General features: G+C 40.1%; 1 protein-coding gene across 2 annotated transcripts in view; it reads left to right on the forward strand.

Moving 5' to 3' along the window:
• The first annotated feature begins 6,997 nt into the window (after positions 1 to 6,997).
• Positions 6,998 to 24,209, forward strand: part of UXS1 (UDP-glucuronate decarboxylase 1) — a 55,550-nt gene continuing 38,338 nt past the window's right edge. For both annotated transcript variants that reach the window (XM_015640151.3, XM_015640159.3), the window contains exons 1-4: positions 6,998 to 7,170; positions 18,609 to 18,636; positions 21,292 to 21,340; positions 23,379 to 23,422. In XM_015640151.3, the coding sequence (XP_015495637.1) occupies positions 7,074 to 7,170; positions 18,609 to 18,636; positions 21,292 to 21,340; positions 23,379 to 23,422 (218 nt within the window). In that variant the 5' untranslated portion in view covers positions 6,998 to 7,073. The remainder of the gene's footprint in view (positions 7,171 to 18,608; positions 18,637 to 21,291; positions 21,341 to 23,378; positions 23,423 to 24,209) is intronic.

Genomic DNA, 24,209 nt, shown 5'->3' on the forward strand with positions numbered 1-24,209 from the left:
CTTCTCTGGTTTTGTATCTATTCAGCTGTATCCTGGAAAAAGAACAAAAGCCCACATCTAAGTAAAATATGCCGAGCTGTGCTTTTGTTTGCTTTGTAAACACCAAATCAGAAGATGTTCGAGGTTGGCAGACACTTATGGAGGTCATTTAGTCCAATCTTCCTGCTCAAGCAAGGCTACCTATAGCCAGTTGCCTAGGTTCCTGTTCAGATGACTTTTGAGTATCTCCAGGAATGGATATTTCACAGCTTCCTTGGGTAACCTGTGCCAGTGCTCAGTCACCCTTGCAGTACAAAAGTGTTTATTGATTTCATAGGGAGCCAAAGTGTTTCACTTTGTGCCCACCGTCTCTTATCTTGTCACTGGACACCACTGAAAAGAGCCTGGCTCCATCTTCCTTGTACTCTCCCTTCAGTTATTTGTACACATGGATGAGATCCCTCCTGAGCCTTCTCTTCTCCAGCCTGAAAAGTCCCAGCACTTTCAGCTTTTCCTGATGTGAGAGATGGTCCAGTCCGTTAATCACCTTAGGAGCCATTTACTGGGCTCTCTCCATTACATCCATGTATCTCTTGTACTGGGAAGCCCAGAACTGGACACAACACTCCAGGTGTGGCCTCATCAGTGCTGAGTGGAGGGGAAAGCTCACTTCCCTTCATCTGCTGGCAGGACAACTTCTAATGCAGCTAATACCATTAGCCTTCTTCCCATTTGGGCATATGGCTAGTTCATGTTCAACTTGGTGTCTACTAGGACCTCCAGCTGTTTGTCCCCCAGCCTGTACTGCTGCCTGGGGCTGTTCCTCCCAAGGTGCAGCATTTCTTCAGCCTGGCTAGGTTTGTCTGGATGCCAGCACAGCCCCCTGGCATATCAGCCTCTTCTCCCAGTTTGGCGTCATCTACAAATATGCTGAAGGTACGCTTTGCCCCATCACTCAGACGATGCAGGATACATGATGCTCTTCTCTTTGCAGCTGTCCTAGATCCCTCCATAAGGCCATGGACTACATAAACTGAATAATGCTTCTGTGCTACATTTCCAAAAATGTATGTGTGTACATGTCCTCTCTGTCATCTATCTAACTCCTCTGACACTACAGCTAGAGAAATTTGTGAAAAAGTAATAACATCAAACAGCACTGGAAATGTTTGGACTCCAAATGCAATTCAACTGCACTGTGATACAGACACTTCTCAGTAATGTATTTCTATAAATTCAACTGTATAGCTTCTTTAACACCTTTAATGTCCTTGTTTACTTTCTGCTTTATTGACAGCCTGAGAGAAGTTGAACAGCACTAAGACTTTCCTTGCCTCAGAGGAGAAAACACCAATAGATATATCTCAACAGCAGAATAGATGTACTCTCCAGCATGTTGCAGTCCTGCTCCTTCAGTTACTTAGCATCAGCTCCTTATTCCCAATTAAGATGATAATCCTCACATTGCTATAACATAGAAGCACTACCACTAAAGTGGCTTGTACGTAATCTGCCTGAGATTTGCATGAGGAAAGGAGAGGCAGACCTTTTACAAAGCACACCACTAACATGGTTAAGTCCTATCCAGTCCCATTACTGCAAGTAAAGATGCAGAAGGAAAAGGTTTTCCCTCTTCCTGGTGCTACAGTGGCCAGCACAGACTTCCACTATAAACCCCCAAGTAGCTTTTCTTAACAAGGAGCAGTCCTCAGTCACTATGTCAGATGCATATTACATGCATATACATCCCTAGCCCACTCCAGGGTAGGTTTCTTTTTGTTCACTTTTTAGGCCAGTGATATAAAGGTAAACAGGGGCATGCAGATTTGACTGCTGTATACCGTCAGAGGAAGGCATGGGCTTCTTCAGTATTAATTCCATCTTGATCTGGATTGAATACAGCCCAAAATGGATGCATTCAAAGTCATTACTTCCAAAGTGCTCTAGGGTAGAGTGATACCAATTAAAAAGTTCCAAAGAGCTTGGGAAATTATGAAATGTAAAACAGCAGTGAATGAGTAACTTGCTGACCCAGCCTAATAAACTAGTTTCTTTGATGGATGATAAAAGAACCTTGAGGAACAGTGGTTTTACTGCTACAGGAAAACTGCTCACAAGTTTTCATGGTAACTAATTTAGCTACTATCTCTGCTATTTCATTCTGACCCAATTACCAAAGGATCTTGCACGTGGCCTTTTGCACTTCCACAATAGATAAAGCACCTTAAAGTCTTTTTCAAACTTTGAAAATGTACATGGCTGCTTTCAATTAACTCAGGGGGAAAATGCATCATGAAGAACGAGTACTTTATGTAAGTAATGCTACCAGTCAATTTAGGAATGTTGTTTAACTTTAATTTTTTTTAATTGAGTCAGTATATCAGTTTGAAGCCTGGAGCCTGAAGCAATTCTTTTGAGTAGTGTCGTGTCTTGGGTTTCTATACAGTTAATGTAAAAAAAAAAAAAGCCTCAACTTTTACAGCATACTAGGACTACACCCACATGAACAAAACTGCTTAACAAGATAGACAGACTTCACTGTAGTCAGAAATACAATTATTTCCTCAGATGTTATAATTCAACTGCCTAAATCATTAAATGATTCACCTAATTTCTGCAAATCCATATTTAAGTAGTCATTTTCATATTATGCTTTGACACGTACTTGTTTGCTTGCATTCACTGGATGATCTGCCTCTTAATTTGTATATTTTCACTGGTTGGGATTGTCTCAATTCTGCTTAGAACTGTTGTATTTGAAACTGTTTATTACCATCCAAATAATAAATAATAACTGTCTGAAGCACTTAGCAGTTTTCTTTTCCTTCAGAGATGTTAATATTAAAATAGATTCTCTTCCCAGAACTGCATGTTCTCTTTTCATTAGCCTTTATAAAAACCACAAACCCTCAAAATTCTAACTTTTCCTGAAAAGAAATACTGCTAGTTTTAATTCATTTTTGTCTGAGTTCCCTTCCCCACTATGACTTGTAGTTAAAAGTAGAACTAACCAAAACAAATAATCACATTTCAATGTGGTTTTTCTTTTCTTTTAAATCACATTTTACAATATGTGCATGCATGAATGCCATTAGTTTTTCAAGGTTATCTTGGGTTTTGTATATTTAAGTTGGTGTGCCTGTGCAGTGCAACAGTGTAACTCCACAGAATCATCTATTTTCAGAAAAGGATAATGATACCACAACAATTCCTCCCAGGTAAGCATCACTGCTTGATGCAGCTGAATGGTGGGAAGCATACAAATAACTGAGCTACTCTGTGTTACTTTCTTGGCTGCATTAAGCTTTCTAACTTAGAGACCAAAGTTACAAGAGAGGAAAGCAGTGTTCTGGTAATGGCTTGATTTTATTCTTGCATTTTCTTCGGAGCTTTGTAACACATTTTTTTATCTTGTACATAGCAATTCTCTCTGCTCAGGTCTCAGTGCCCAGAGTCCACTAATGTCTCCCACATCATATGGTGGAATGTCATCTCTTGCAGAAACATGAGTGGGACAGAAAGCCAAGATTTAACTGGTATTTCCACATGGCAGAAGAGTCTCCAGCATGCCGCATCATGTGAAAATTCTGCAAATCGTAGCAGTTGGTTTGGTGGGGCTTTTTTCCTGATTCTGGAACAATTGGGTAATTGCACAATTTTAATCTCATATCAAGGAAAAGTACACTGCAGAGGTGCTGTGAATTCTAAACTCATATTGGTTGTTCAGGTAGATATACCTGCACATTCACATTTTCCATCATTATCAAAAGTTATTTAAAAATTCCATCATTTAAAACTAAAACATAAACCACAAAACATTGCATTACAGACTGTGATTTAGTGAACAAAAAAAATTAAAATGCTCTCATAAAGCACTTTGAGAACTAAAGTTGAAAACTGCAGTGTGGGAGCCAGGGTGTACTGCCTGCAAACCATCTCAGTGAAGATTGCCATTAGCTGATGTCATGTGATCAGCCTGACCAAAATAATGACCTGAAGGCAGATGGATGCTTGCTCCCTGATTTGTAGCACACTAAGACTCAGCACTCAAAACTGTATCATCCTTGTCTTGGCATATTTAGCAGCCATTACATACCAGAACCTCTGCTATTGGTGCCAGTCCTTGGCACAAGGTTGTGAATGTGACAAGCTCTATCCTGAAATGTGTCCCTGCAGTTGGCCATCACAGGTCTGGAGAAATTTATAGTACTTACAAGATACATGTGTATAGTTATAGGTGAGATGGGACAGATTTACTGTCAGCCCCCTGCAGTTAAGTTAGACATATTCTGTCTCATTTGCAGAGCGACATAGATACAGCTGGCCTTGGTGTCACACGTGACAAACAGGTGGCCCTGCAGAGAGCATGGCCAGCCTGCCTCCTGTGGAGCTCAAGTCTCCTCCACCATGAAGTTCCATAATGCATTCTGCTCTTTTCCTCTCCTTTTCCCATCCTCACAGATTGCAGCCTGTCTGGACGTGTTTCTGCAGCAAAACTGGCATGAAGACTGAGCAAGGTGCCAAGCAAGGTCCTTTAAACAGGCAGTGTGACTGAGTCACAGACTGAGCAGCCCAGATTAGGGCAGGACAATGTTTTAAAGCATCTTGGGCACCCCTAAAGGCTTGTGGATTTGTATTTTGTATATGAATATATCCTGTAACATTCTCAAGCTTTCATACAGCACAGCTCAGTTGTATCTTTTTGATGGCCAAATCTACTGCCAGTAGAAAACTCTGCTACTTTTTGAGAGATTAGTACACAAGATGAATTTGGAGTTAGATCATGTTTTAAATGATGATCTGTCCTTCCTTTTACTCCATGAAGCTAGAAGAAGTGGAACGAACTTGCAAGTTAGGTATAGCAAACACGAATCAAAGGAAATAAAAATCAAGAGGAAAGGAGTGGCCTTATTATCAGAGCCCAGGGTTAGGAAATCTCAAATCCCAAGGCTTCCTGAAAAAATCCCTTTTCTTGCATGGGTCTCACAGGGGAGGTTGTTCTTAACCACTCTGCACAGCACCTGACTGCATTTACCTTTCTGACACTCACAACTTGTTTCACTGAGGTTACTCCTTGTAATAAGGAGTTGTTAACTGTGTGAGCCTCTGTTTGAATGAGGACAGAGTTTCTTGGTATAAACAAGCTGCATTTCTATACTGAAAAGAAGAATTTAATTCAAGAGCACATGGTCTTGCAGTCTTCTCCCATGGGAGGCAAGTTTGAGAAAGATTATCCCTTACAAACTGTGTGGAGGACACACTACTCAGGGGGAAGGTCAGGTTGTGGAGACAGATTTCTCTTCAGATTAAGGGTATCTACTGGCAGAATAACATGTTTTGACACATGAGGAAGGTACCTACCCTTCCAGGCAAGTATTAATTTGCAGTTTGCAACAGGCCAGGAGAACGTCAGATAGCAGCCGCAATAAAAATGTAAAATGTTTTAAACAAACTGCAATCTTGTTATCCTGAACATAGGCTAAGTCATAAACTACTACTTGGCAGGGGTGTGTGGGAAAAGGGGGAAAGCCTCACATTTTTCATTTACAGACTGACAGAAAGGGCAAGACTGGAAGGCACCAGAGCAGGTCATCTGGTCCAACCTCCACGCTCAAACAGGGCTATCCTGCTGCACCTTAAGGGTGTGAAAAACGAGGTTCACTCTCCTGGTAAAATTTAAAAGTTTAATAAAGGACAATAGGAGACAAAGATAATAAAGCAATGTTTAGTGGCCAGGTGCTTGGCGCTCCTCCAAGAGCACACCTGCTATTTCGGAGACACCCTTTACATACCTCTTCTAGTACGTCAGTCTATTGCATATTCAGACAATTATGCATATTTAAATTTTTCCCCAAACTAGTTTACATGTTCCAAGAACTGTTTAGCATGGCTCCTCCTTGAACCTGCCTTTTTAGAGCATGCGCATTTCTTGGCTATGGTTTTAGTCTGTTCTTATTATCACCTCCAGCTTGAGTTTTGGTCCATATTTTCTACAAACAGTAAATGCTGATCATTGGCATATCAGTAGCAGGGGTCTTCATCATACATTCATTGGATGTTACCCCAACCAAGCAGGCATAACTATATCACCTATTTCACTACTATGTCTAAGCATAAATAAAAACAGTATCTTTATAGCAAAGTTACTTTAACATTATATATATACACCATCCATTTTAATATTTGTGAAAAGCCAATATTATAATATGTATTTATAACAAGGGGAGACCTCATCACAGTTTATAACTTCTCACATGGTGGAGGAGCACTGACCTCTTTTCTCTAGCAGCCAATGACACGACCGGAGTGAATGGCCTTTAGTTATGTCAGGGCGGGTTTAGGCTGTGTATCACAAAAGGGTTTTTCACCCAGAGGGTGGTCAGGCACTGGGACAGGCTCCCCAAAGTGGTCACAGCACCTAGCCAGACAGAAGCATTTGGACAATGCTCCCAGGCACATGATGTAATTGTTGGGGCTGTCCTTTGCAGGGTCAAGAGCTGAACTTGATTATCGTTGTGGGTCCTTTCCAACTTAAAAGAGTATTCTGTGATCCTGAAAAATTGCAGGTGGTTCTCCTTGCTGTGCAGACACCTGTGCAGATATGAAAAGCACAGCAGGGACAATGTGCTTTTAAAGGCACTGAAAGTGCCAGCGCGATGTGCGCGCGGTCTGCGTGTGTCCACGTCTGCCTGTTCATTCCGGCATGTCACCATGCAAGGACCACCACAGCAGGAGGTGACTGGTGACCAAGGCCGCCCGACCCTGCAGCACCCTGAAAGGCCAGACGAGGGCCACGGGGAGGCTGCTGGCGGGCTCCGTGGCCCGGCCCGCTCGGCGGGAAGCGAACATCCCTCAGGCGGCACGCGGCCGAGCGCGAACCGCTCGCTGAGGGAAGCACGGGCCCCGCGCATGCGCGGCCACCGCTCCGCGGCCGCGGCCGCGGCCCGGGAGGGGAGGGACGGGACGGGCGGGGGAGCGGGCGCGCGCCGCCGCTGCGCCTGCGCGGGCGGTTCCGGGGCGGGCGGAGCGGGGCCGAGCGGAGCCGTGGGTGGCCGCGGCCGTGCCCGGCGCTCTGCGTGCCGCTGCCGCGGGGCATGGTGAGCAAGGGGCCGCTGCTGCGCCTGCTGACCGCCATCAACCGCAGGAGGATGAAGCTGCTCATGGGGCTCGCCTTCGTCGCCTACGTCGCCTGTGAGTGAGCGGGGGTGGGGGCGGATCTAGCCATTCATTGCCCGCTGGCACGGCGCCCCCCGTGCCCTCTCCCCGCCGTGGGGGAGAGGAGGAGAAGGAGGAGGAAGATGTGGCGGCGGCGCCTCCCGTACCCCGTTGCGCTGCCCCGTTGCGGGCGCGCCGCCGCGCGGCTGCTCCGGCCCTGGCGGGGCAGGGGCTCCCCCGGCTCCGGGCGGCGGGGCTCAGGGTTCCCCCTTTCCCTGCCCGGCCGAAACTTTCCCGAGTGCGATGGGCGGCCGTGCCGGGCGTCCCCTGGCCGTCGTCGCTCCCCTGCCCCATCCCGAGAGCTTGCGGGGAGCGGTGCGGGTGGGACGTGGCTCAGAGTGTTTCCGCAGCTGCTCTTTTTCTCAGACCGCGCTTTGTCCGCCCCGATCGTCACCTGGTAGCGGTGAGCAGCCCTCAGGGAAGTTTTTCCAGGGTAGGCCTCGAGTCTGGTTTTTGTAAAATCCTCCCAAGTCCTTGGGGGGCTAGATAAATGTTTGTTTATTAACTCACCGCGTAGCTAGAGCCTTAAGAGCCTGGAGAGAGGCACAGAGGTACTTGAGAAAGTCTTAGAATAGCCAGTGACGGGGATGTTTACTACTTCACTTACTAGGAGTGAGTCAGATAGATTTAAAATGGATTTAAAACGTTGTCCTGTCAGCTCAAGCTGTTCTCTTGGTTTTTCTGTTGCAATTTTAATTTATTTTAGCCTGTTTCGTTTTCAGACTCAAGTAGATTCTGTGTGGACAGCATGATGCCTTGTCAGTTTAGGTAGGGAAAAAACTATCCTCTTGATGCTTGAAGGCACATACATATAGGTGAGTGTGTGTGTATTACAGTTCAGATCCACCCTTTGGATTTGGGAAGATGGAGTGGTACTACACAAGTAATTTGTCAGAGGGGTGGTGTGTCCTATCACAGAAACACATCAGTTCCCTTCATTACCATATGTTAATGTCTTTACTAGACCTCACTATTTAGGTACTTCTGTTACCGTTTGTGTTTCAGCTCTGACTTTCGGGACAGTTTGTTTATCTAAGTGACTTCAGGCCCCTTGCATCCTGACAGTTTAATGTCAGTTCTTATTTTGAAAGGCTTACATATTTTGCTAAAAGTGATAGTTTTCAAAATGAAAGTTAAGATAGGCTGGTGTGGAAACTGGATTTGCGTGACAATTGATGTGGTCACTGGGACCTATCTATTGGTTATATTCTGTGGACAGTAATTGATGTTTGCTTTCTAACTTTGTGAGTAAAAGTTAGCCTTAAGGAGAAGCCTTCTGACTGCTTGTTTTTTTGAATTCAGAAAAAAAGTGGAGGAGGACAGGGACTGCAGGTCGATGTGGCAAAAAGTAACTTGAAAAGGGAATAAGTTGGTGTCTGATGGAAACGTGATTTTGTGAATCTAACATGCCGTGCTTTCCCATCTTTTGACTAGAGACCAAAAGTAGTAGAATCCTTAGGTGACAACTACATAGTATGGTACAGTAGCAGATGCCACTGGTCTGTCACATTCTAGAGAGAATATTTTTTGTTTGCTTTTCTCAGAAGTAATTATTTATGATCCCATTCACCTACCCTAAAAGGGTACTCCTCACAGTGTTAACTGAATCATCACTATGCTCTACTTTCAGGCAGATAATGCCTGACTGAAATAGCAGAGAATCTCAGAAAACTGAGCTGCTGGTGTAGGTGTATGTGCTGGCACTTCTTACATTCCTTCTTTCTGAAGGACTCTCCAAATGACTAAGTGTTTTTAGGCTGTGCGCCTCCTTTCCATGAATTTCCATTCAGTATTAGGGCATGGGCATTCAGACTTGGAGCACATTTTACAGGGAATTAAATAGGTGGCAAGTACTTTTTTTTTCTTTTTGGTGAACTAGAGGATAGGACTTTTTTTAATAGTGCTGTTTTGTCAGCCTGTGTGTGAAACCCTGAGTAAATGTTTTCAGAGTATAATTTAGAAAAATGTCTTATTTCACAGAAATCTTTTGGCTTTGAATGCAAATTTATTACAAAGGTGCCTGAAGAACTTCTCTGTGCAAGTTTGCAAGCTAGAGAAAGAACTTGGTATACAGTGGAAAGGCTGTGAGCTATTTCACTCTCAAGTCATTGAGTGGCTCTCTCAGTAGTTTCTGGGCTGGGTATCAGTAGTGGCTGGGCTGTCTTGGATATCTCTGCTCCACATCCATACAGTGACTGAAATTTCTTTGTTGTGCACCAGATGAAGGAACTGGTCTGGACTGAGATCACCATGTTTTGACTTATCTGTTTGACAGTGTGGGTGTTCGACAGCTGTTTTGGACCAGCTTAAGGAGGTGGTGCACAGTGGTAAAATGGGATAAAAGCTGGCAGTGCTGCTGGCAGTGTTGCCATCACATGCCTTGCAGGTTTGCAATTAGGAGGGTATCTCCTGAGGAGTCCTGTTTACTTTGGTTGAAGTGCGGCCATGATATGGGAGATACACTGTTAAGATTGTGTTAAAGATCCCTGGAACTCCTTTATGGACTTCACTCGGTTCCCTAGCAGCACTTAGAACCTGAAAGGTCCTTACTGTGGACTTGAATTAAGGTAGTATTTGATGACTCGTTTCTGTAAATCTAATTTATATTAATTTAAAAAATCATTCACTTGAAACATTGTTCTGTGCATGGTTTGTATGTATAAAAATAGAAGTCAAAAGGGGCATTTTTGTGCAGCAAGCAATTAAAAGCTCTTGTTTCCTGGGAAAAGGAAGTGAATAAAGTTTAACATTTACCTTTTCTCTAGGCCCTGGGTGAAAGGGGTGATGTTGTTCCCCACTACCCAGGTGGTGAATTTGGAGATACTGAAGCTAGCAAGCTGTCTGAATCAGTCTGTAATATGTCAGACTGCTACTCTTTTTTTTTTTTTTTCTAATACTCCTCATAATTAGCTTAGTTGGCTCACCTTCAGCGCTGTCTTCTGTGAACATTGCATGACTATACTGTGCTACAAAAAATGGGAAACCTTGCCCAGAGGTTAGATTTGTATTGCCCTTTTAAAGAGCCAAAGTCTTCTGCTCCAGCTTTCCTCTGATTTAACCTCCAGCAAAATAGTGCAGGAGTGCTAATGCTAACCAAAATGGGGTGGAGGGGTGTGTGGAGGTGGACTGAAACAAATTATTTCAGGCATGAGCTCCACGTACATAATCTTGATGCTGTTGTGAATCCACAGCTTCAGAACATGAGGTGATTAAGCAGAGGTGAAGTGGGTTTAAATGTTGTCTGTAATGAGAAATGCAGACAGATCCTAAAAGAGCAGTCAATTAAATCTATAATGTTAAAAAACTTCAGTGTCACCACAATATGAATAACTTATATGGAGGCTGAGAGTTTTCTTCCGTTTTTAAAAACCCCATCTGTGTGTTGGAATGTTAAGATACAGGCATCTTAAACTCGCTCCCTTGGAAGTTTTAAATGTTTATTCGGCTTTATATGAATATGCAGTCATGCTTCAGCAGTCTCTTTGCAGAATGAGGACCTTATTTAAGTTGCTGGAAATACACTTAGAATCTTGTAGTCAGGATTTTAAGGCCAGAGCTCATCAGTCTGCATGGTTTGCTTTAATCTTGATGCTACTGTAAATAATCTGCTGATGTCTTGGTATGACAGGGCAGTTGCATGTTCTTAATGAAGTAGTTAAGAGCTCTATTTCTGGTAAAATAGAACAGTTCTCTTTACTCATTTGTTGATCAAACGGTTCTCTGGAAGTATATCAGTAGCCTTGTTCCTTTTCCACGGGGAAAATGGAATAGTAGGGTGCTGTCATGAGATCCAAACTTAAGTCCTCATTTCCTTTGTAAGATAAATTATAACACAGCTATTAGAACAACTTAAAAATGAAATTTCAAAATAATCTGAGGGAAGTACATCCTGTAGTACAGTGGCTTGACTTTTCACAGCATTGTTAATTTCCATGGTTGTTATCCTTTGTTTTATAAGATTAGCCATTTGTTTTTGTCAGATTTTCATCTGCTAGAAAGAATGCAGTGTTCTCTTCTCAAAATACTGAGGTGTGAGTGAGCTTTTCAGTTTTAAATCATACCAGCCCCTTGGATGTTGCTTGTCTTGCATACCTTCAAAACTAAGGTTAAATGCTACTTAATGTTCTGTTTTGATAAGCTTTTACTTCCACTTTTCATAATAGAAAAGCAGTTATCAAGTTGGTCCTGCCCTATTGCTTCAGGCTGTCTGTCTCAATGTTCTTCAGCGTCAGAAACCTTCCTTCCCCAGCCATTTTATAACTAGATGTCAGGATTCATTGGCCATGGAGGAGTTAGAAATGGTTGTGTAGGACTTCAGGCTGGCTTGCTTTTTGTGTCAGCTTGCCATGGATTCTCCACCAAAAAAAAATTAAACCCAAAACATTTGCTGGCTGGGTTCACATTCACGGAGTTGCCTATCATTTGTGGGTTTATGCAAATAAGTTCACTGTTGTAACAGCTTCCAGTTCCCTGCTAATCAGGCTTGCAACTAGCTGCACTCGTGTAGCTAATGAAAATTTGTTCATGCTTCAGTTGTTTCTAAGGAATAGATGGACTCTGACTATGCCATTGCTAGCCATGATGTTTTAAAATCATTTTTGGCATCCTGGAGAAATTATCTTACAGTTTCTCTCTTCAGTTAATATTTGTCTTTAATCTATTACCTCCATTTAATATTTCTCTCTTCTGCAGCATGTGCAGGAGACAGCACTGTCATCATTCTACTCAAGGAGAAACACTCTTAGAGATTCCACCTTCTTTACCCTCTGTCTTTGCAAAGGCAAATGTTTCTCTAACATTTATATTACTAGCTTCTTTTTCCTAAGCTTGGTTGACCAAAGCAGAATTTGGTTGAAACTGGTAGTTTTCAGCATCTCATTTATGGACTGTAGAGAGGGAGAGGCGGGGGTTATTGCATCAATTTACTTGAAGGAGTTTGTGAAAGGTAGCTGGGGAAAGTGAGTTTGTTTCAGTTACAGTGCTGACCATTGGAACATTCTGTGAGTCCACTGAAAACAATCGGAGCTGCCAGCAGATGGGTCAGTGGAAGAGCAGTGGTAAAGAATGATATGGTGAAGGTAAGAGGCAGGAAGGAGTAGTAACAGTGAACAGAACTGGATAAAAGACTTAACTGAAAATTTCAAGAGAAGTTTCCATCTGGGAAACTAAGAAAAAATCAGTTATAAAGTGATGATGTTAACTGAGGTGTAAGAAAAAGTATCCTTGGCTACCTTCCCATGCAGTATGAAGCTCCATTAACTCTTGTAAAGAAAGAAAATCTGCGTAATGTTATATCTTACAGCTGTGGGAGGGCATTGGTTTGCCAGGGTTTAAATGTTTGTTCTTAAGAGAGGGTGGAGAAATTTCCTGGTGATTGTGTTGTTTTTGTTTTCCCAGTTGATGACTAGCTGAAAGGTTGACATAGAGGCAGTGGTGCTGTCCAAGATAGAGAGATGGCATCTTTTCCTTAGCAAACCCTGCGTCCTTGTGTCTAGAATACTTCTCATGTAGGAAAAGCTACAGTTCCTATCTGCTGTCTTTGATTTGGGGCAGAACTCTACTGTTGGCCAAGGCATTAGTTCAGGAAATGCAACAAGAAGAAGCATTTGCTGTACAGAGATCTGTGTAGACTTACCAGAGGTGTATACTTTTTTTTTAATCTCTTAGTATTGAGGTTGTTGTATGTTCCCCAAAGGCATAATCATAAACTTCACTCAGGAAGGTGACGTTTCTTAATACAAAGTTATGATTAGTAATTTTATGTTGTTATCTCCAGTAATACTGCAACATACATGCAATCAGTAAAATGATTTTCTAAAGTAAATTAACATGCTGCTAGAATTACAGATGGAATACAGTTGAGAGGTTTTTTTTAGTCTTATGGGATCTAGACAATAAAAGGCAGTTTGAAATATGTTGGCCAAATCGTAGAATGGTTTGCATTGGATGGGACCCTTAAAGGTCATCTAGTCCAGCCCCCCACTGCCATGGCCATTGACATCTTTCAGTAGAACAGGTTGCTTAGAGGCCTGTCCAGCCTCACGTTGTTTCCAGGTGTGGGCCATCCACAACTTTTCTGGGCAGCCTGTTCTAGTGGCTTTCCTCTCTCATGGGAAAGAATTGCTTCCTCGTGTCTTACTTAAACCTCCTCTCAGGCTAGCACCATGTCTCTTAAGGGTGCTGACATCTCTTGAGTAGTCTGTCAAAGTCATACCTCTCCAATTTACCCACAAGGTGTTGTGTTGGGAACAATTTTTTATTTTTATTAATAATTTATTTAGTTTCCTAAAGAAAATAATACTTTTCTTTACATTATTAAACATGTAAAGAAATTCAATAAAAACTTTAATGCAATTGTGTTAAAAAGCATTTTATGATTTCCCTTTACATGCTCTCCCTTTTAGTCAGGTTTGCATCTTGAAACAAAAAACTTATTTCTTTCAGGAGACTGAAGCTGCTGAGTGATTGTGGAGAGTCAGATTTAAGCAAAAAAAACCCAAATCCTGTTTTGAATGCCATTGCATCTCTCTGAAATTGAAAGTTTGACTGAAGCAATTCACTTTCGATGTTCAGAGCATACAAGTCTGCTGTAGAAATTCTGGTTATGACTGTAAAGCAATTCATATTATTTTTGCATGCTGTTTCTGTTGATAGTGAAATCTGTTTCTAACAAACATCATCTTGTAATCTTTTTATTCTGAGGAGAAGTTTTAAAGGAGGGCGATACAGGGAAAAATTCCTGTGCTTTCAGCTAAATCTATTTAGACAAAAATATGCAAAAGTTTTTTTAACACAGTGTCCTGAAAATGCAAACAACAAAGTAGTTGGGAAAGAATATGATTTTAAAAGAGATTGCATCTTGTTTTGGTACAGTTGGATCTCTATGAACATCACAGTTTTGCTTTTTAAAACATCCATTTTAAAATGTATGTGATGCTGAAACTAGTGTTGTCGCTAATAATTTCATATTGAGTGTATATTACTGTTGAGGGCCTGTGGTAGTCTGTGACTTGATTTTAATGTCATTTAAAGAGACCCAGAGAAGAGAGATAAAGGTACAGGTTTCTTTTAAGATTACGGTTTTTTGTACCTTCAAGTTGTGTGCAGTGCTGTTTTTCTGGTTCCCCAGCCTATTGTGGATGAGTTAATTATGGCATGCAAGGTTCTCTTATTGTAGTAAACTGTATTTTATAGAACCTGTACAAAAAATATTATTGCAGATGAAAAATTCAAAGGATATTCAGATGAAAACATACATCCTATTCCTATGTTCTGAGGATCTGGAAAGATAACATTTGCCTGCTATGAAGTGCAGCTGGTCAGAGTTAAAAGTTTGACTATGATATTGACATGTCCATTTAACAGTAGATGCTCAGCAGAACCCCAGCCAAGTGCTTGGGGTTTCTGTTGTATTTTTCAAGTGTGATTCACCAGATTTTGTAGTTTGTGTTGTTGGTTTTGTTTGTTTGTTAGTTGTTTTTTTTACTTAATGTAGGCAGAGTTGGTTTGTATCCAGAGGATAGCTCCTGGACTGTTCCTTTACTGAGAGTATCCCAGTCGTTGCAGTCCTCTGCATCCAGCATCATTTCAGAATGGGGCTTCTTTAGAAAAACTAAACAAACTTAAATTTTCAGGAATGTAAATATATTCAGTATGAAAAAAAAAAATTCCCCAACACATTCTTTATTCATATATGGTTAATTGCCTTTTAAGGTAAGTTTGAGAAGTCTTGAAAACCTACAACAGTTTTGCTGTAAGGCTGTGCTTGCCAAATAGTTACAGCTTAATCTCAGAGGCTGGGGAAAGAAACAAAAAAGCATTAGGGTTTCCTAAAAACCCTAAGTGATTAATATTTAGTCAGATAAAGGTAAATACCTCTTTAATAACAATACTGTGGTTAGGGCATTAATATTTTAATAAACAAATATTTTTTTTTTAAAAAAAGGATCTTTTAGAGAGTTCTTCATCATTTCACTTAAGGCATGTTCTTCTTTGGAAGCCTTCACTTTAAAGTGCAATGTCTGTGGGAATGATTAATGACTAATGTATTTTATTCTTCATGGTACTTGCAATTAATCCTTGCAAAAATGCGACAATAAAAATTATCTCCCTCATTATTTTATGAAAAGGATGCAAAGGGGAGAAAAGAAATACTCAGAACAAATAGGTATAGTCCTAATTTTGCTCCTCCTACAGGCCATTAAACCAGGCTATAATAATTCAGGTATTCTGATCACTTCCCTAATGGCAACTTACTATGACCTTAATCAGTCATTAGGTGAGGTTTACATCAGTCTTTGAAAGAAGAAGTAGAACCTCTGTCTCTTTCTCTTGTAGGTGAGTGTCTTAATTGTTAGGTTACAAGTCATGCTTCTGTCTAGTTCGATGAATCATGAATTCTTCCCTTGCTCAGAGTTCCAGTACGTGGCAGGAAGACTATGTTTATGAATGCTCTCTAGTTGGATGAGTTGGAAGTTCTTCATAGAGTATGTTCTGTGAGGCTGTGGGGGGTGAGGGTGTTAAATTTCTACAGTCTGAGAATTGGCACAAGACTATTATCCTGCATTAATACGTTTTGGCTTAAAAGATTTGGCTTTAGACTTGAATTTTTAAAACTGGCTTTTAGAGTGAGGTTCTGGGTTGTGTTAGTGTTTGCTCAAATTTGGTCCATTAGGAGTCTCATGCTTTTGAAAGCTGGGTTTGTGTGTAGTGCCCAATTCATGACCTTGCTAATGTGGAAGATTTTTTTAACCATCCGTGTTTGTAGCTTTTGTGGCCTGAGCTTGATGGGCCTGTCACGTGCTTTTGCAGTTCCTGTAAGGATTTTCATCTTGAATTTAGGCTTGTGATTTTCATTATTCTGCTTGTGGATTTGGACTTACCTCTGTCCATCGTTCTTGCCTGAATGTGAAACCAGCCTTGACTGAACCTTTAGGGCAAGGAAATCCTCTGTGAGCCAGTGCTTCTGGTTCTGCTGCTAGGTAAGCCCGTTATATAAACAGCTGTGTATTTGGAAGAGAAACAGCCAAACCTTATTTCCACTCTTGTACAAAAATCTTAGCTGTGATCGCTTCAACCTCGGTGTAAGCTCCATGTGAGCACCAGTAGCCAAAGAGATCATTTTTAGAATTGGGTATTCAGAATCCTTTGTGAGGGCAGTCAGTATATTGAAATGAGTTATTGCAACATTTCTCTATATGAGACTTCAGGGTTCTTCAGATCTCTTTGTGTGATAGTTTCTGTGTGGTTAATTTATTTCTTTTAATTATTTTTATTTTATTTTTTTGCAGTGCTACCCAGTATGCTTCGTAAAAGTTTAATGCTAGGTCATGTATTCCTACAGAACAGGGATATCAAAAATAGTGTTTCTGAAAGGATTTTAATGTCTTTTTGAGCTTCTTTTCCCTGCTGGGGACCCTAAGCACACACAAGTCACATGTTTTCTTTAGGAAGCCAGTTCTTTGTATGCAATGTGGCTTCACTGTCTTTGCAACAGAACTGGGAAGGTGGTATTTGTGTTGCAGCTGGCAACTTTTTGGTTTTTTTTTCCCCCCTTCAATCAATTCCTACTTCACCAGCATAAACCCAGATGCTTCCTGCCACTGCATAACTGCTTATGTTATTTGTATGGGTTTCTGTAGCCCAGAAAAATAATTCTTTGTCAGTATAGCTCAGTTGTGTTTAACTGGAGAATTGTGTACCTTAACTGCCAGATCATCATCATTGTTCATTGAAAGAAAACAAAGTGGTTTTCCATTAGTGTTACCATACATAATTCTAAAATCCTAGCCAGAGGGTAAATAACTTGAATTTAACTGTGCTCAACACTGTATCCTATTTTCACCACATTAAATTTACTTTGTCTTGTTAACACAAAATCCAGGTTAAAATCAGTTGGATTTTATGGATCATTTGGTCCAATGCAATAAATCTTCCCTGTCTTTTCCCCAGAAGATGACAAGAGGTTTTTTAGTATCACCACAGGTAACTCAGGGCCCTCCTACAACTTATTTCATAGTCTCTCATGGATTCTTATGAGTTACTCGTGAATTACTTAGCAGCACTCAGCACTTAAAAACAGTTCAGTAGCTTTGCCATCCCCTGAAGGCTAGAACAACTGTATTACTGAATCTTCTTTTCTCCCTCCCCCACTCCTCCTTCCTGGGAATGTTGAAGTACTCCTAACTGGAAGGTGCCTGTTTTTTAGCAGCTTTGTTTCTGTAACACCTCATTGTGTAACAGTGATGGAAATGTATGTTCAGAGCCTGAAGGTAGACAAAATACTTTGCTAGACATTCAATACAGCTTGCAAAATCTGTGGACAGTTTGGAAATTTTCTCTTTGTATGGTAATACTGCGTATAGGCTACTCCCTAAGACCCAAAGTAATTTGGGTGCTTAGCTTGAGCCTTGTCTCTTAATGAGCAACTCTAGAATGATTTTCTGGAGATGATCAGGGTATATTTTCTATGTTGCTTGTTTTGCAGAGTCCCTAACATACCTGTGCCATGTTAACCTTGTTTATCGTGATGATGCCAAGTTGTCAGGTCTTGGCAGTGTAGCCTGGTTTATGGCTTCTCATTTTTTCACTTTAATCTGCATTCTGTTTCCTAGTTGAAAGTTAAAAGGAAAGTCAGTGTTCTGATAGTCTTCCTATAATTACCTAAACCCAGACCAGTTTAGGAAGATTTTATTTTTTCTAGTAGAAAGTAATTTGGGCAGCTGGATCTTTTTGTGAACATCTGTTGCATCTTTGGTCTTTGATTTTAAATTGTGATTTATCTTTCTGTAAAACTTTTTCCATACAAACTGTAATAAATGAGTTTTGCTTGCTTACTGAGGCATTTCAGATTATAAGATCCTCCCTTAAGATATAAGCTACCTAAGCTTAAGTACTTTTTGTGTCTACATCACAATATGTATGTTTAGACACAATTATATGTGCACACAGTATATTGCTACCTTTAATGCAGGGCTCTTGAAGCACCTCTTTGGAAAGGTTCAGCTCTCAACTGTAGTGGCCAGTCTTTTGTCACTCTGCAATTTCTAATTTCTGTGGTTCAGGTCTACAGGGCTCCTTGCTTGCTCTTATCAGTTTTTTCCCTAATAAACAAGTCAAGTATTCTGGTTTATTTAATCTGTGTGCAGTGACAAATTACAGTTTAGATCATACTTGTGTATTTTTTACAGTCTTATGTAATCTCATCAGAATTCCACCCATACTCTGAAACTGTGGTCTAGACACTTATATATGAGGGGCTGTATATGTAACTTACTTAGATAATTTGTGATTAACATAGTAAATATTATCTTAAATTCATTCTGATGATAATAGGAAAAAATTACCTCAGGTACTATAGTAGATATATGTACTATATAACATTGTAATGTTTTCTCTCTCTCCTTCTTTTCCAGCTGTATGGGGAAACTTTGTCAATATGAGGTAATGTATATAATTTTTGTATTGAATATCCTTATGTTTAATAAAATTAACTTACCTTTCCCATCAATATATATAAAATAGGGAGAAAAACAGCAGCTCACACTTGTTTGGGTGGTTGCTAATCAGCTGATACAATTTTTTTTTTAAATGTAAAGTGTTCAGTCTCAAAAATGGTTGTATGTTTGCTACAGATCTCACCTGAGATTTTACTCACATTTCATCTGCTTTTCTGTGCAGAAATTCCTCTTCTAATTTTGGCCATTTGGTTGGCATACCTAGTTGTATAGGCTTAGATTCTACTTTTCCTCAGCACAGATGTGCCTGTATCTCAGTGATAATGTGGGCTTAAATATTGAAGAGCAGCACATTCTCCACTGCTTGCCATTATTATATTTCTGTACCTAGAATCAGAAATGTGCTTTGGAGAGTTTTTCCTCCTTCGCAGTTAATTGGTAGAGATTCTGATGGTTTAACCACTGAAAAGCAGAAAATCCTGCATTGTCCCCTAGAATTTTTCCTTTAGAAGTAGAAGGACAAACAATATGTATGCAAAACATGCAGATTTTCACATTTCTGCTTGTATGTGAGTTTGTCCTGCAGGAAAATTCACTGGGAAGACATAGCTGTAAAAGAAATTGAAGGGAATATGGGGACAGCTTGTTCCCTACAGCTAAGTCATTGTGTATACAGGACAAAATATTTTAACATGTTGTTTTGCTAGTAAAGGGTTTTGGTATTCTGTTGCCACTCTTAGCAGTACATAGTAACAAAAGTTTGAGACAAAATAAGAATAAGAATTTTCTCTAGGCTCTAATTCACCCAGGACCCCTTACCCTGGGGCCTGTTCCTATCCCAAGTGGTCCACTCTACTCCTCTTGGAGTTTCCCACCCTTGATGCAAGGAGTGCTCAGCTGTCAGGCAAACAGCTGCTGGGCCTTCTGTGGCTTGCAGATGGATATATCAGTTAGATTGCCATGTTATCATGACCAGCAACTTTGCAGCTGTTATGGGAGCAGCTGAGCATTTCTTAAAGGACAAGAACCTCAGAGAGGGGTTTGAGGAGGAAGGTGAGTGTGAGATCTAGGGTGTTTACTTCCTGGTAAGCTGGCCTTACAAATTCTGCCATGACCTGCCTCTGAATGCTTATTTGAGATGTCCTTTATAGAGCTGTTACAGGGGGAAAATTATTTCTGAAGAGCTGATGTTGGTCCTCAGCCAGTAAGATTTTGTTAGGAGGAAATGCTCATTGAAAAATAGACTGCAGAGTTGCCAGTCATTGAGTTGCAGGATTTGTGAGTAAAAAACAGTAAGAACTATTTTTGAGGGGACTTTTTTAAGTTCTGAGGGGTTTTGCAAATTTTCTTTGCTGACTTATAAGAGAGGAAAGGCTGTCTGTTCCACAGTTGTTTGCATGGTTTTTTGTAAATTTCTGTTACTTGGGAAAACATTTTCAAAATCCACCAGGATAGCTTAATATTGCTTCCTTATAGTAAATTCATTCTACATTAGCTGCAGGGGTTTTATTTGCCACTGGTGTAATAAATGACAACCTGGTTTGAACAGATGGTTCACGGAATATGTGTCTTACTGTAAGAATTTACTGTATTCTTTAGAGATACAAATGAATCTAGTCAGTAAGGTCTTTGCCTCAGTAATAGACTGAGTTGACTTTTTTAAAAAGTGAAAGTTTCACAGTGGGTTATGAAGGGAATCATTGCTTTAACTTCTAACAGTGTGGTGTGTATATATATATCTGCCTAACAAAGGATCTTCTGTTTCTCTAGGTGTAATGAGTTTAGGTCCCAAGTAAAGGAGCTCTTGTTTGTCACTTGAAAGAACTGTATTTTATGTTGGATACCCATGAATCCTCTAGTATGCAAAAACTTAACTGCTGTGAAATAAATAATTCCCCTTTTAGAAGGTTTAATTAAAAAAAAAAATACAATAACACAAATGTAAGGAAAATGGCATAACCTTGATACAAGAGGTAGAATTAAAAAATACATATTCTACACTTGTGAAAGTTTACTCAAAAGTGAACATAACTGAGACACTTTACATAATCAGCTAAATAAGACCACACAGATTTGTGCAAGACCAGTCTTTTAGACAGTATTCTGTTTTCATAAGTTACTTTGACATACTTTATTCTTGGCCTCATTTCAAATGAGTAACATTTATGTGAGAAGTCACTATTGTCCATCTGGTGGTTGCTGAAGACATGTTTTAGTGCAGTTGGGCTTTTTTGCCACGTGTTTGGAAAAGTTAAAAGTCAAAATGAGATACATTTGCCTAAGGGAAAATGTTTTGTCAGCATATGGTAAGCAGAGACCTCAAAGAAACATTTTGGGCCTTTGCACAGTAAATTTACACTCAAAACCAGTAATCAAACACTTTTCTAAAATGAAGTGAATTTTGTATGTAAAATGAATGTCATTTTTATTGATACTGTTCTTTCCTGTGGTATTGGATCAGTTTCTGCCAAACTGATAGGTTTCAATGGAAATGAGACCATCCTCTTTAATTAATTCTAATAATGTTTTTGAAATAATACTAACTCGAGATGCTTTGAGGATGCTGTTTTAATATGATGCAGTTGCAGTGGAGCAGTTATTGCTTAGGTGTGCATTATGTTTTTTCTTTTCTTGCCAACAGGTCTCTTCAAGAAAATGGGGATCAGAAGGTGGAAAGTAGAATAGAGGAGGTTAGTTTGCTAACAGTTGTAATCTGATTTATTTTGAGGACTCCATTTCACTCATTTCATATTGAAGTGTTACATTTAGTTTAATCTCATTACTCTTGATTCTGCTAAAACCACAACATTGGATTTGTGTCTGTACAGAAGTTTAACTGTTCTTCACTCTAGTGGAGTTTCTGACATTGATCTGTGACTCCACAGTCTTGAGACTTTCTTGAGAGTGATAGATCTGCTGATACATTTGATGCAGACTATGGTAGAATCCTCCCAAGAACTGTTCTGTTTCTTACTGAAAGGATGTACACAAATTCTTTCCTCTGACTGCCTTACAAAACGTGAAGTATATATAAGGTGCATTACAAATTTGAAGGTACCCAAAACTGCTTTGCTTTGTTCATAACTAATGAACAAACATAGCAATGTTTGTGGCTGGGGAGGATATGCAGTATCAGGGCTTTAAGCACAAGTCCTGGCAATTTCTGGAGTAGACTGAACATACTCATGGTTCTGAACTGCTGTATCAATACTTCTGAATTTCCATTTCAGCCTCAATTTGTTGTGAACTGCTGAGAATGTGTGCAACAGATCTTTCTCCAAATGTTTCAGCCTTGAAGTCTAATAACAGTAAAACAAAGTATTAAATAGGGAAGTCCTTGAGGTTGATACCCCGTACCCTTGTGTGGGTGTGTATTCCTGTACTAGTCTGGTCCAATCTGCCTAGTGTCTTGTATTCCAGTAGGTTTATATAGCAGTTGTTCCTCTGGACACAGTGAATAGCCCCACTGAAATGGCTTAAAATCAATGGAGAGCTTGTATTCTTAGTTTGTCTTTTGCATGCCTCTCTCTGTTTTTTCGGTTGGTTTGTCTGGTTTTTTTTAAAAAAAATCTGGTAAGTGTTGCAACAAGCATTGTGAAAATTGCAGTTGTTTAAGAAAGGTGAAATACTTGAAATTGAATGTGTAGATGAGAGTATCTGTAAGGTGTGAGAAGTTGGGCATTTCTGGATCTTATTTTTAAAGTTGCATAATGTCTTTCACCATCAGAATAAATACAACTGTTTCAAGAACTACTTGCTGTTCCACAGAGCTAAATATTTAATGAATATAAATGACGAAACTGTATTATTTTCTCTTAACATGAATATGCAGCTTTATTCAGTTTTTGAAGCTCCTGAATTGTCTAGCTCTAACAAGGATTTGTATAAAACGAATTAATGATGTTTGCTGGTGTGCTGCCACTTAGTACTAGTTAGAACCTCTGACAGCTTTCAACTTAAGTATAGCCCAAGATAGTATATTTTGTGACAAGGCTTTAGTAAACTTAAAAACAAGAGTTCAGAGACTCCTGTTGAAATTCAGCACGACTGTTGGAGATTTGGGTCCTGTGATAAAGAAACTGAAACTGATGCCAGCTTAAGTGATTCTCTCTTCTAAAGTGATTCTTTTTTCTAAAGCTGTGAAAATGAAAACTGCGTTTTCTAACAAATTTCCTTTGAATATTTTCTTAGGTCTAAATATAACCTCAAATGATGTAGAATATATTTAGATATTTAAACATGATGTATCTTTAAATTTGCATAGCATGTTCTGAGAGAATTACAGTCATTTTCTGGAGCTAATGCTCTTCCCTCTGCATCCTCTGTATGCTTATCTGTTGTCCATTTAAATAGTTGATGTTTAAATTACTGTCCCATTGTTCTGTTGCTGGATGTAGATTAGCTTTTACAACCTCAGACAAGTCACTTAGGACTTCATTTTGCCAAATAGGAATCATAACATTGGATGTCTTTGTCAAGACTATGGTACTCATAGCCTTGAGTGGTAAACTAAGGGATTTAATTTCACACTTTTCTAGGCGATTTGATTTTTTGGTGGAAAAGGTTCAAGGAATTTTCTACATAAAGGGGGTTTTAAAATGTAAGTTTCTTGGAATCTCTTCAGTAAAGATCTGCAAAAGAGACTGTTTGCCATGATTTTTGCTCCAAGGCAACTTCCTATGTGCATGTTTTATTCTTCAAAGATGAAATGTTTTTCCTTTATTGCAGGCTGTTGCACCTCTAAGGGAGAAAATCAAAGATCTCGAAAAAAGGTATGTCATCTGCTGAATTTGGGAAGCAGCTCAAAGGTACAATTTCTTTTCTGTAGCAGTCAGCTCTGTAGTTGTAGGCTTGAAATAAATTTTGTATATACCTTCAGCACCTTTGATTTGTTAGCATTCAATGCCCTGTCCTCACTCATATATGATAAGACAGTAATGGTTAAAGCATTCAGGCTGATTTATCGTACTAAATCAAGCTGGGAGTGCTGGACTCTCGTAAAGTTCAAATCCCGTGGAGGAATTTGCTATTTGGAGTCCAGCTGGTGAATTGATTACCATGGTTTATGTCTGCTAGGACATACTGGTTTAGTCTTCAAGAGACTTAAAGTAAGTTTTACCACATTTTTCCATACTTGTGATCGGTTACTCTGGTTCAGTGATTTTCTTGTGCATCTTAGACTGTGTATGTACTTTGAATGAGCTTGACTGACCTGCTTCTCTCAGGATTTGTAAGGGAATGTGTTATCCCTCACTCTGCCTGTTAGTCTTCGTGTTACATCAGTTCTCTGAGCTGGGTGTCCTCGTGGGCAATATTACATCACAAAATAAGGTCTGGTATGGCAGTGGGAGCTGTCAGCTCTGAAAGGGACATGGTGCTTTTGCCAGTGGTACTGTTTTCCAGGTGACACTGTTGGTGTCCCAGGCAAAGCAGAGAGTGCTGCATTGCAAAGGGCCAAATCTGGGTTGTCCACGTGGTACCAGTAAGCCCTCATGGGGTATTGCATACCAGTGGTTGTGTGTCTTCCTCTGGAGAGGGGCCAATACCATTGCTGCTGGC

Source organism: Parus major, chromosome 1, assembly GCF_001522545.3.
Source record: "Parus major isolate Abel chromosome 1, Parus_major1.1, whole genome shotgun sequence".
Classification (NCBI taxonomy): domain Eukaryota; kingdom Metazoa; phylum Chordata; class Aves; order Passeriformes; family Paridae; genus Parus; species Parus major.